At 42.4% G+C, this 13,033-nt stretch overlaps 1 protein-coding gene across 1 annotated transcript in view; it reads right to left on the reverse strand.

The window, feature by feature from the left end:
• The window catches only part of CNTNAP5 (contactin associated protein family member 5), a 411,826-nt gene that overhangs the window by 178,703 nt on the left and 220,090 nt on the right, over window positions 1-13,033 (reverse strand). The window contains exons 8-9 of the mRNA XM_034785890.1: window positions 3,764-4,028; window positions 1,030-1,179 (exon numbers count right to left, since the gene is read on the reverse strand). Of these exons, the coding sequence (XP_034641781.1) occupies window positions 1,030-1,179; window positions 3,764-4,028 (415 nt within the window). The remainder of the gene's footprint in view (window positions 1-1,029; window positions 1,180-3,763; window positions 4,029-13,033) is intronic.

The following is a 13,033-nucleotide window of genomic DNA, read 5'->3' on the forward strand; positions in this document are numbered from 1 at the left end:
AAGGCAGATTTTTCTGATTTAAGCATATGTGGTGTCTGTCATGTCAAAGTCCTTAATAAGAATTAGCTTCATAACACCCATAACATCTTTATACTCACTTTAGAGACGGGTTAAGAGAGAGACAGAGAGGATAAGTGCCTCACCCAAACTCAAAGCGGTAGAGCCAAAAAACCAGAACCCAGGAGTCCTGCCTCTTTGTCCCCTGCCTAATACCAGTGCATAAAACTATATCCCTTGATCCAAACTTTTTTTTTTTTAAATACTCTGCATCTTTCTGGAATATAGCTGTATTAAGGATGACCTGTCCTGAAGATCTCCAGATAACGGCCTTGTTTGTTTATTCACTTTTATTCCTTTTTAATTCAAAAGAGGGCAGGCAGGACAGAAAGTTTTGTATTCTGTCCCAGCCTGGTCACATCTCTTTCAACACCATTTTTTTTCCTCTCTCTGTTAAAACGTAATGGCACCGTAACCTCTACATTCAATGGGGAGGCCGGTCAATTCAAAGGTGGGCCAAATGATGGAACCCTTACTAATGCAATGGATGCAAATGATGGAAGCCTTAGTAATGCAAACAGCCCACTAAGTTCAACGGGGCTGCTCGTAAATACAGGAGCTCACTGGAAGAGTTCCTCAGTGAGACCTATATTGGGCTCCCAAGTTAAGCAGGGTTGTAGTTATTTAAGGAGTAAAGATGGATTTGGCATATGAAGCTGTGATGGTGAGAGTAGGAAGCCTAGCTATGTTGCAGCGGAAGAGGTATTGGTTGTATACCCCATTGGCTGATGGGAGTCAATCTCTTTCATCCATATTGGTTTGTTTACTGTTTTCTTCTCTCTCATGTTCACTTGTGCCCCACAGCAGTCCTCTCCTACGACAGACTGCACACCAACACAGCACGTGTTGCCCCTCATCACCAGGATAAGAGCCTGCGATTCCAGCTCCTAACTCCCTGCCACACAACGCAGAGGAGAAAAGGCCTTTCAAAGCTCAGTCCCTGGACGGTGAAATCTATTTGAAACAGCCTACCTCCGAAATAGTAGCTGTTCCCAGAATAGATCTGCGAGAGGGTGGTTGCGTGAGCAGCTGCGGCGACGTCGTTATCCAGAGTCAGGGTGATGCGATGCCTTCTGGCGTTTATGTTAACTGAATGCCAGAGCCCATCATGGAGATTGCTGCCTGGAAGACAAATGCAGAGGGTAAAGGAGAAGAGGGGAGGAGGAGGAGGAGGTGATGGTGTTCACCAAGCCTCCTTCATGTTCAGTCTCCTACTGCATGGGGAATAATGAAACAGCCTGGCTGGGAATGCAAAGAGCAGGCAGCAGGAAATAACCAGTTGAGCTGATGATTTGATGCTTCTCTGCTCAGTCCATTACCTCTGGAAGTGCTTTGGAATAGAACAAAAAGTGGAGAGATTTTCAAGACCTTCTTAAAGGATTTAGGAGAACAAGACTCACTGGCTTTCAAAGGGACTTGTGTTCCTAAACCCCTTTGGCACTTTGGAAAATCCCCCCTCCCTATAAGGTTTAATAAAGTTAAAAGATCATCTGGCTATATGGAGGCCGATGTGCATTGTGTTTGATGACAGTGCTCCTTGGAAGCCAAGAGTACCACTCTGCACAGCCACTTCTATAGGGAACATTCCTGGGGGATATTGCTAAGTGTGTCTTCTCTCTTTTGCACACCTGTGCAAGGCTGGGGACAAGCTGACCCTTTGCTTCTTTACTCTGTGAATCCATGTCAGAATTATGACTCTTCAAATGTTGTAACATGTAAGAATCCCAGGTCATCTATCCTGACAGTCTGACAGGTCAGTGGACAGGATTCTGACTGCACTTACACCAGTGTAAATCAGAATTTAACTGCAATCAATGGAGGCATGCCAGCGTAAAACCGGTGCAAGCAAGATCAGAATTGGACTTCTGATATTTACTCTTGCTAATGGGATTCTCACATTAACATTGCTTTTTGGAGGAAGTGAAAAGGATTTTAGTGATAAGTAGAGGCATGTTAACAACTGAAAACTGAATGCAAAAACTGTGTGGGGGAAATCACTTAATTAGGAGCCAGGAAATGAGACTATTTCTATAAAAGCTTTAGATACAGCATGCACATTTTCCAAGGAAAAATGGACCAATTTTCCAGGAAAAATGGACCAATTTTCAACCAAGAATAGGACTATTTTAAAGTGAAAAATGTTGTTAAGGTCTGAAAATTGTTCAAGAGAAAATAGGTCAAATTGGGGGTGGAAATGGGTCTATTTGTGAACAAAAATGCCTTTGCAGGGAGATGTGGACATTTGCCATTTTCCCATGCTTTTCATGTGAATGTAGCCATGTCACCGATATTTTGCGCTATCTCAGATTAATGATTTCACAACCACATAAACAAGCAAAATAATTTGACTTTCTCCCACCTTCACAAACAACTTCATTGCAAGGATGAAATCTCTGTGTTCAACCTTCACTTGGGGGCAACCTGGGACTTTAGCCAGCTTCTTGAAGAGTGTCTGTGCAGAGCTGTACATCCTGAACACCAGGGTTCTAGCTGACCAACTCTTCCCTGTTAAAGGTTATCAAACGAAGATTTTTGCTCCCTTTAAGAGCCAGGGATTTGTCCAGGTCCAGTTTCTATCCGGCATATTTTAATATTGCTGATCATTTTATTTACTACTACGTTTTGGCTAATGGATTTGTTGTTTGTTTGTTTTTAATTTCTAATCTACCAGCGCACTCTTCATTTGCCTTGGGAAGTCTGAGTTCAGATCCCAAGTGAAAATGAATTTGCCACATCTCCTACAAGTCCCAGTTTCTTCACAATTCTAATGACGGGAACGCTCTAGGTCATGCCTGGGAGGCATCCACAGTGCTATAATGGGAAGCCAGCATGAAACCTGCCCAGACTGTGCTTGGATCTACCACAGAGAGAGAACAGGCCTATTAGTTAGCCACAGGAGTCATTACAGAGCTTTTCCATACATTCTATTTTAAGAGTATTTTTTTTCCATTTTTGGCCCTACTAAAGTCTGCTTTGTGCCATTCCAGCTGTGTAACGTAGCCTCAGAGCTGGCTTAAGTGGCCAACTAGGTTCCCCTGGCACTAAGGAATCCTCCATGCGGTTGATCAAGCACTGCAACCCCTGCACCACCCCAACCTGGCAGCTCCCAATGAGGGGGTGTATTGGGGTATGGCCCAGGGAAAGGGGTATGGCCCAGGGAAAGGGGCATGGCTCTGGGAGTCATTGCAATCAGGCACAAACTGAGAGGAGCCATAGGGTTTTCTTAAATTGTGGCAGGGGTCGAACTGACCCCAACTGGCTCCAGTATTGTTGGGGTCCCGGAGGGAGGGATAGAGGTGGATTAGAGCCAGTTTTACCCAGTCCTCTCGGGTCCTTTGGGAAATGGAGTTCAATCAAACTCAAGGATCTAGCCCGTCATTTTTAATAGCTCAAAGGATGGGATTTTCACTACTTCTCTATGGAGGAATGGAAGTTAGTCAGTCTGGTTTTCTACCGAAAATTTAGGCTGACTGTAAAGAAAATTGTTGTTCAGCAGATTTAGGCCAGAGCTACCCAGATCCAAGCTTCCTTGGTTCAGGCCCAGCATTAACGTAGACAGTCCTGCTATTATTGCTCCAAAGATAAGGTTCAGTTTGATAACAAAAAAACAAGATCAGACCTTCCCTCAGGTGGTTGTTCTCCCCGTCAATATGGCTGGCCCCAGAGATTAGAAACAGGCACAGGAAAGAGGAGCCAATGAAAGTACCTGCACTGATCTCCATGGAGTTTTCTGCCACTTTCTGTATGACAAGTGTCAACCTGCCAATGTGAAGGTAAAGCAGGAGAACTCCGGAATCTTCAGACAGCTCCGTGGACAGAAGCAGCCCGTCTTTGTTCCACGTTCGAAACTGGAAGCTGACTGACAGCCCATCAATCTGGGGGGTGCCAGGTAAAAGCAAATAGCTGCTGCTGGAGCTGACAAAGGTGATGGGAACAATTGGTGGTTCTGAGCAGGAAAAAGTCACGTTGCCCTAAAAAACAATAAGAAGTAAACATGTCAGGCTGTTTTTTTTTTTTTCCCTCTCATTTGGAGACCTGCCAGCTGTTTTAAACACATACCCGGAAAGCCGGCTTTGATTTGGGGATTATTTTGCTCTCCCACAGGAGTTCTAAACATTGTACATTTAGTTCATCTGCATAGGTTGACGCCAGCAAGTTTCTTGCTGAGACGCAATTACGGACCTGATCCTGTTTCAGCTTAGCGCAAGAATGGATGCTTTGCCATTGACCAAAATGGGAATAGGATCAAACTCTTTTGTCTACCAGATCAGTTGTTCCAGAGATTATACATATGGTGGTTTCTGTACATTTAGATAGTAGAATTTGTGTTGGGGCAGTGGGTGGGAAACCTCACCATGTATTTTTTTCTTATTTTACATGTATATCTACCACGCCATAAAAAATAATGATCCCTTGGATTTATTTAGCACCTCCCAATATGAAAGACTTCAAAGGGGACAGAAAACTGCTGCGTCATTTTGTTGTGTACTGTTAAACAGCCATCATGTCTCACCCGAGAGCACCTGCACTTCAGCAGTAGTGGGCGAAATTGTTCCTCTAATGTGCTTTGTGATCACCGTGGATGAAGAGCACTACCCTAAACGTCATTCTAATCGCAAGTTTTTCCCACCACTAAAATGCAGCCACCTCGGGGCTGAAAGGTATTAGCCTTTATGAACTAGTAAAGTTACAAACTAATTTGTTAGGATGACTAATTTATTACATTAAAATTACAGGAAACATGTATGTAGGCAGAATGTAAGCACCCAAAGTGGAACGTGGCCAATGTTCTTAGACCAATCTCTAGGACATAGTCTCATTACTCCACAAAGCAATGTAGAAATGAATCCTTGGATGATCCCATTCTGATTAATAATGGTTATGAAGGATGGCACAGGGCACTCTTAACCACATCCTTCCCATTGTTGCCTATACAGAAACAATTTCTGGGAAGTTATTACAATGCTGCATGCACAACAAAATGATGACAGCCAAGTTAAAAATCAAACACATTTTCAATGGTATACTTAGGTTGTTTAGTACCTTACCCTGCCAGCACTCTCACTGAAATCAGGGGGACTACTTGAGAAGTTAAGTACTGACCTACTGGAGTAGTTCCATTCTGGACATTATCTCAGATCTAATTGCAGCCGGTAGGAGAAAATACCCTATTGGGTTTTTTTGGCCATATTCCATGCTGATTATCTAGCCAGGCCATTCGAGTCAGATAACAAAAACTTAACAATTAATGAGGCCAAAACATATTTACAGAATCACATTTCTTCAAATCTAGAAAATTGCTGCAACCAGCTTGCGTGGAACCAAGAAGCTTTGTAAAATATGGACTGAAATCTGATAAACCCATTCAAGTGAAATGCTTTCTCCACGGTACAGCCTCTCAGAGCTGATATCTCATTCGAACAGGATAATTATAATGAACAATACATGACTGATGTGTAGCAACTTGTATGGGGCTTGGGGAATCCCTTCTTGAAATGACAAGACAGGTAATAGAACTATACCCTATCATTTTCAAGACCCTTTCTAGTCTTTATTTTACACTGGAAATTAATAAAGTGCCAGAAAGATAATTAATATCTTACTGGATGAAATAAACTCTTGATGGATTATTTTTTTCTAGGTGATGAACAGTTTGTACTAAAACAAGCAATGGGAAAAGAAAACAGAGAGTATGTCCTGTCAGAATAAAGATTTAGGTGTTCTTAACCCAGGGTTGTGAGTTCAATCCTTGAGGGGGCCACCTGAGGATCTGGGGCAAAATCAGTACTTGGTCCTGCTAGTGAAGGCAGGGGGCTGGACTTGATGACCTTTCAAGGTCCCTTTCAGTTCTAGGAGATAGGATATCTCCATTATATTTATCTGAAAAATATCCAAATTTATCTAAGCCTCAATCACCTGGGAGCTGGGATGGAAATTTTCCCATAACCTTTTAAAAGTTTCTAGTATATCTTGGTTTCATCTAAGTAGGAGATACCAGAAGGACTACTTTTCTTGGGGTATTTCTACTTCTGGCCTCTGTCAAAACCATAAGGCACAAAAACACATGAAAATTACATTAACAAATAGGTAAAGCTGATTGGACTCATGCCAAGAAAAACTGAAAATTAGCTCAACATTTTCATATATTTATAGTCAAAATTAAAAATGCATAAAAAATTGTCATTGAAATTTTTACATTGAAAATATTTCAACTCATTCTACAAAAAAATTAGTCAAACTTTCATGGACCACTAAAAACATACATAGGCTTGAGTTCAGAGAGAATATTCATTGCTGTTCATATTTTTTCTGAGCCTCCACCCCCATCTCTCATTAGAAGAAGTGAGCTATTTGCTTCATGAGCAGCAAGTGAGGTGCTAATCTTTACATGGCACAACATGGCTAAATGAAGCTAGAGTTTAGATCCGGTTTTGTCTCCAAATTCTTTGCAACCGTTACTAACTGGCTGAAATGCACCCAGAATAAACCAAGTGTTTCACAGTGCACAGCAAAATTTCAGAATGGGCCAAATTAACTTTTGGTATAAGCCAGCGCAGCTCCACGAATGTCAATGTAGTTACCTCCACTAATAGATCTGCCCTGATAGATTTAGAAAGTGAAGTATACGTCATCTGATTGAATTTATATCCAGGATTTTAAGTACGCAGAATGTAATTTACCTGAGTTCGAATTTGGTCAGGATATTGGAGTAAATGTCCCCATATGTGAAAAATATATGGTGGGATCTTATGTGCTTCAAGCACACTTTTCTGTCTCATCTGAAAGTCAGCACAACACCTCTTAGCAGCAGGCTAAGGTAAGAGTTCAGTATTTACCCAGATGAAATTCAGTTACTTACTGAATTACCAGTACCGATTGGTTTTGATTGGTCTCCCATCCACATACTCATCTAGACCAAGCCTCCTTAATGTCATACAGCAGACCAGATTCAAATGTTAAAAGGACCTGCCTACAGCTAGCTGCAAAGAATACTATGTGAATTATACTATGTGGAATACTTCATCTACTGAAGTTGGAAAGCTTTGCAAAATAAAAGGGGTTAAATGTGCAATGAATATTATCCACAAAAGTTATTCCACTGGTTCTAGTCAAAAGCAAACAATTCCCTATAAACCTACATTTCATCAGACCCAGTTGGCTGCAATTTGGGAATCTCTCGAGTGCATACAAGACTTTCAGCAAACAGTTGATTTTACAAATTAACCCAGTTTAACTGAAAAGTAAATGTTCATTGGCAGGGAAATAGGATAAGAGGAGTCTAGTCTCTAGAGAGAGAAGGGGGATCCGTTCTGTACAGCTGCTAGAAACGCCAGCTAACTATCATCAGGCAGTTGAGAATTCCATTGAATCCGATGTCTCCAAACTGATTAACTGTGCCTTTAATAAGTAATGAAATCTATTCAAAAGGGCTCTTACTGTTATTACAAGTGGAACTCTCTAAATCTACAGAATAAAATGGAGATGTTTAAATATTTCCTAGGCAAATGTTGTTCTGACCCTCACTTCTCAGAGCAGTGTTCTATCACTCTCTCTATTGGCAGGAGAGACATAGCGGGGTGAGTGTGTCCTAATTTGGGAAAGATGTTGATTGAACAGTTGAAATCATAGCAGAAAACAGCACTTTAGTGTTCAAGAAAGAGATGAAATATTTTTCTGAGACCCAACTTGAGGATACTGTTGCCATATAGTTGATTGGGATACAAATGTGATACCACACAGAGGACCAGATGATTCTGAAGGCCATGACCCTAATCCAAAGCCAACTGGCCTCTTTCCAATGACTTCTCAGGGCTTTGAATCAAACCCTAGAAGAATAGAGATGAATGAACCATTCAGCATTTTTTTTTTTTTGGCTTTACCTAGTCCTAGCTGTTTTTGAAGAAACAGGGGAAACTGCTACAGTTGCAGTAGGATGAGGCAGATGGCCTGATGAACCGATGCTGATACATCAGAACAGTCACCTGAACAAGAACCCTCTATGTTTAGCCTACCAAAGAGATGCAGACCAAGCCCATAGCGTGAATAGGGAGAGCAAAGAATATTTCTGAGCTCTCACTTCCCCTGAAGGAACAGGGGATCTTTATTCTGTTCATTAGCCACTTTGGGGACAGTATCCAATAAAGCAGAGATATGTTTTATCTAGGGAGAGTTACAGGGAGAGGTCAGATGGCTGGTAAGTGGACAGAGCTGAGATTACCCGAGCATAAGCGATGGCCTCATGTGTATTAATAACAGAGTAGAGGAGGGTCATGCTGGCTTTATTTATTTATTTAGAGATTGGGTCCCTACAAGGAAAAGTATCATTTAACCAAAATAAAGCATTCAATAGACTAAAGTATTTTCCCTGTGGGACTCCGGGGGATTATATGCTTGGCTAAACAGCTCTGAGTTTTCTTTATCTCAGTCTCCTGAGCTTTTAGGTCACAGGCCAACATTGTAACAAAAGATTTTACAGCCTTTGCACTTGCAGTAACTGAACATTATCGCTCCATAATAGGCGGCCGTAGCTGAGACTCGGCTGCAAATGACAGGAGCAGCTATAAAGCTAATTTGAAAAATTATAAATCATTCCTTCTGGGGACGGACCCCAAGAAAGGGAGGGAGGCACAGCAAGAAAAAAAAATTAAACAAATCTATAGATCACTCAATAGTCTCCTTCCTTTGACGAGGGAGACCAAGGCTAAAGCCAGCAATTCACCTTACTGAGGAGTGAACATAACGGATGAGTTAGCTGAAATTTGCGAATGATCACAACCCTGGCTTGTGCTTTATGTCAATCCAGGGTAAACTTGTCTGTGGTTTATTAGATTTTATTCTCTGGAACAAAACATAATAGCAAGGAGATTTTTTTTATTATTATTGATACTCAGCAATATCCACTTTAAAATAGAAAAGTGCCTGCAAAGCAATTCTGATCAACTTTTTTTATTAGTTTCTTCATTGAATTTGTTTTCCCCTTTAAACTCTGTGAGTTACAATATGATAAGGCCAAAGGGGACTGACTAATAGCTTAAACCAGGGGTCGGCAACCTTTCAGAAGTGGTGTGCCGAGTCTTCATTTATTCACTCTAATTTAAGGTTTCGCATGCCCGTCATACATTTTAATAAAAACAACAAGGAGTCTGGTGGCACCTTAAAGACTAACAGATTTGTTAGTCTTTAAGGTGCCACCAGACTCCTTGTTGTTTTTGTAGATACAGACTAACACGGCTACCCCCTGATACTTGATACATTTTAATGTTTTTAGAAGGTCTCTTTCTATAAGTTTATAATATATAACTCAACTATGGTTGTATGAAAAGTAAATAAGGTTTTTAAAATGTTTAAGAAGCTTCATTTAAAATTAAATTAAAATGCAGAGCCCCCCGACCAGTGGCCAGGACCCGGGCAGTGTGAGGGCTACTGAAAATCATCTCGCGGGTTGCCTACCCCGGCTTAAACCATGGGACTGAATAGCTCAGATTCCAGCTCCTAACTCTGGTTGAGTAAATTCAACCCTCCTTCCTACACTATGTATATATATAGGGTACTATGTAGATTACTGATCACGCATAATTTGGAGGAGACTTTAAAACACAGGGTCATTTAATCAGAATGGGGGGTTGCTTTGACATCCTTAACTGCTTGAATATCATGGTAATAACTAATAATTTCATGGTATCTAGCCATAAAGGGCAGCAGGTGACGTCTCTACTGAAAGCTTGTAACTTATTGCTACTCTTAATCATTGTGAGATGTGTATATTGTAATGTTTAAGGAATAACATAACTATACATTCTTGGAATGAAATTGAGTCACCAGGAAATTATGTGTCTCACTGTTGTGACCCCCTCCACCTGGCTAATTATGTAATGCCTTGTGCTATTGTCCATCATTGCAACAATCTTGACAAGTCAATGGAAAACCATCAAAGGTAAACTATAAATATTGAAACCACTTGGAAGGGAAAAGGAATGATAGGACAGTAATGATATATCTGTGATGATATATCATTACTATCATATCATTCCTTTTATGATATATCTGTGAATAAAGACCCCCCCCCCCCAAAAAAAAAAAAAAAAAATATAGCAAAGAGCGGAGAGAGACACTCTACTCTACATCCATTCACTGAAGAGGTATCTTGATGTGTAAGGATGTTTAATGACAGACCGGGTTCTGGCTCCCTGGGGCCAGCAAATACTGCAAAAGACTGAACTTGGGAGTGACAATCTACTTTATTCGCTAGGAAAGGTGACTATTAATAAGCGTAAGTCCTAGTTTGCATGTTATGATTTTGTTGTTAATGTAACCATCTCTTTCCATCACACACACTGGTTTCTATTTGAATCTCTGCTCTTTTTTAAAATAAATGTCCTTTTGCTTTACTATAACCGGATTCAAGTTGTGTGTGTGATTCAGGAGCAGTGCTCTAAGGTAAAACTGGTAAGCTGGGGATCTCTGATCCTTGGGGAATGGAGGAGCTGGGATTTCAGTGATCGGGGCCAGATACCACAGGGGGACACTTTGAAGGGAGTCAGCGACTGGCTGCATCTATTGTCAACCAGCAGGGCTGGTACAGCCCAGAGAGTGCTTGACTGGCTGACTTGCTGCTTGTGATAGGGAGCTCACACCCAGCTGGGCACACAAGACTCCCTCACACTGGAGGAAGGTGGCAACAAGTTGAATCACAGCCCTGGGGTGCCCTGAGAAACGTCAGTGTCGTAGCCAGCAGGATCTCTACTGCATCTGCTAGCTAACCAAAGGCCATGCTCCCAGTACTTATAAAGAGCTAATGAGACATTAAAGTGTAAGACGGTTGGAAACAGGAAAAAAGGTAATTGTTTCAGAGTTGCAATCCAGAATCTAGGAACTACAGCTGTAAGGGACTCACTTAGCCTCATTCTGGACCTGCTAGTGGAAATTCTGAAAATTCTAGTGGACAACCAAAGTGAACTGGACTCGGCCTAGCTATCCATCACCGGGGGTCTTGTGGTAGGCCAGGATGCAATTTCAGCATTTTCCCCCTATAGTCCCACCCGTCTCTGCAGAAGTTATGGTGCACTCTGGAAAATTGAGAGCTGGGAAAGCATTGTGGTGATCCACATCTGTTTTCTCTCAGTGGTTCCAACAAATTTTTCCTCAGTGTACAAGTAACAAAAATGTGTTGTTTTCCAACTCTCTGACCTATAAGCGCTACTTGGGATCTTTAGAAATGACTGGCCTGATTTTGAGACGTAATAATGAACACTTATCATAGTGCTTAGGCAGAAGGAGACATGAGTATAGACAAGCAGATTCTTCTCAAGATGATAGTGCCTCAAATCAACTTAACAGAATAGCATGTTTGGAAAGGAATGAATTATTAGTTTACATTCTCCTGTCACTAGGCATTTCTCCTCACTCGTTGATGCTGGCAATTGGTTATTTCCCCCGGGAGCACAGTGATGCATTTGTGTGTCACCACATCCCTCACTATGCTGAATTGTCATTCCCAGATTCAGCATGGCAAGCTGACATAGAATTTCAAGCACACGAGTGCTGACTACACCTGTCTACAATAGGAAACGGAAAAGCCAGACACTTTCCTCTCAGATCGCAAAGAGACTAGGGGTTCTCTCTGCTATTTAAAAAATACATCAATAAATTTATGAACCTGGGGAATGGGAAGGGGAACATTCCCTATTTTAAGTGAACAGGAACAATAGCACAGTGTCAAGAAACTCAAGAACTGTCTTTTCTTCTTTCCTACTCCCAATCTACTTCCCTGCCATGTTCTACTCAAGGTCTCTTTCACACAGGTCTGAAAGTCTGGGTGATCTCACTAAAGGCTAAACTGTAGGCCAAAAGCCTAAGGGTACATCTATACTTACCTCTGGGTTCGGCGGTAAGCATTCGATCTTCTGGGATCGATTTATCACGTCTTGTCTAGACGCGATAAATCGATCCCGGAAGTGCTCAACGTCGACGACGGTACTCCTGCTCCGCGAGGGGAGTACACGGAGTCAACGGGGGAGCCTGCCTGCTGCATGTGGACCCGCGGTAAGTACTTTGTAGTTCGAACTAAGATACTTCAACTTCAGCTACGTTATTCACATAGCTGAAGTTACGTATCTTAGTTTGAACTGGGGGGTTAGTGTGGCCCAGTCCTAAGACTAGGCAGATATGGGTAGAACGAGGAGGCCAGATGCTCTGTTGTGTCCAACTTCTGATGGATGCAGCAGAGATGAGGGCTGGTTACAGCTTCCTGACCCACTGTCGGCCCTCTAATCAGTACTAGCTAGATATGGTGCCTTAGTGACCATCCACGAGCTGGGGAGTGCCAGAGTGCATCAATCTGTGGAACTCTTTGCAGAGCATGTTGTGAAGGCCAAGATTATAACTGGGTTAAAAAAAGAACTAGGTAAATTCATGGAGGACAGGTCCATCAATGGCGATTAGCGAGGATTGGCAGGGATGGTGTCCCTAGCCTCTACTTGCCAGAAGCTGGGAATGGGCAACAGGGGATGGCTCAATTGATGATTACCTGTTCTGTTCATTCCCTCTGGGGCACCTGGCATTGGCCACTGTCCGAAGACAGGATCCTGGGCTAGATGGACCTTTAGTCTGGCCCAGTATGGCTGTTCTTATGTTCTTATCATCATGCTCTGTCCATAGCCCCTCTCCACCAAGGGGGTCAAGAACTGATGGGAGGCTTGCATAGGAGCTAGCTTTACACCAGCTGTGGACTCCCCAAAGCTGGCCAGTCTCTACTCCCTTTCCACTGCCTGGGCAACATAAAAGGAGTCGGGCAGTGCATAAAATCTGCCCCAGCAGCTACAATTAGGCTCTCTGAGGCTAGGCCTACACTGGGGGCGGGGGGGATCGATTTAGGATACGCACATTCAGCTACGGGAATTTGACGTATCCGATCTGACTTACCCCGCTGTGAGGATGGCGGCAAATCGACTGCCGCGGCTCCTCCATCGACGGCGCT

This window comes from Trachemys scripta, chromosome 11 (genome assembly GCF_013100865.1).
Source record: "Trachemys scripta elegans isolate TJP31775 chromosome 11, CAS_Tse_1.0, whole genome shotgun sequence".
Taxonomy (NCBI): domain Eukaryota; kingdom Metazoa; phylum Chordata; order Testudines; family Emydidae; genus Trachemys; species Trachemys scripta.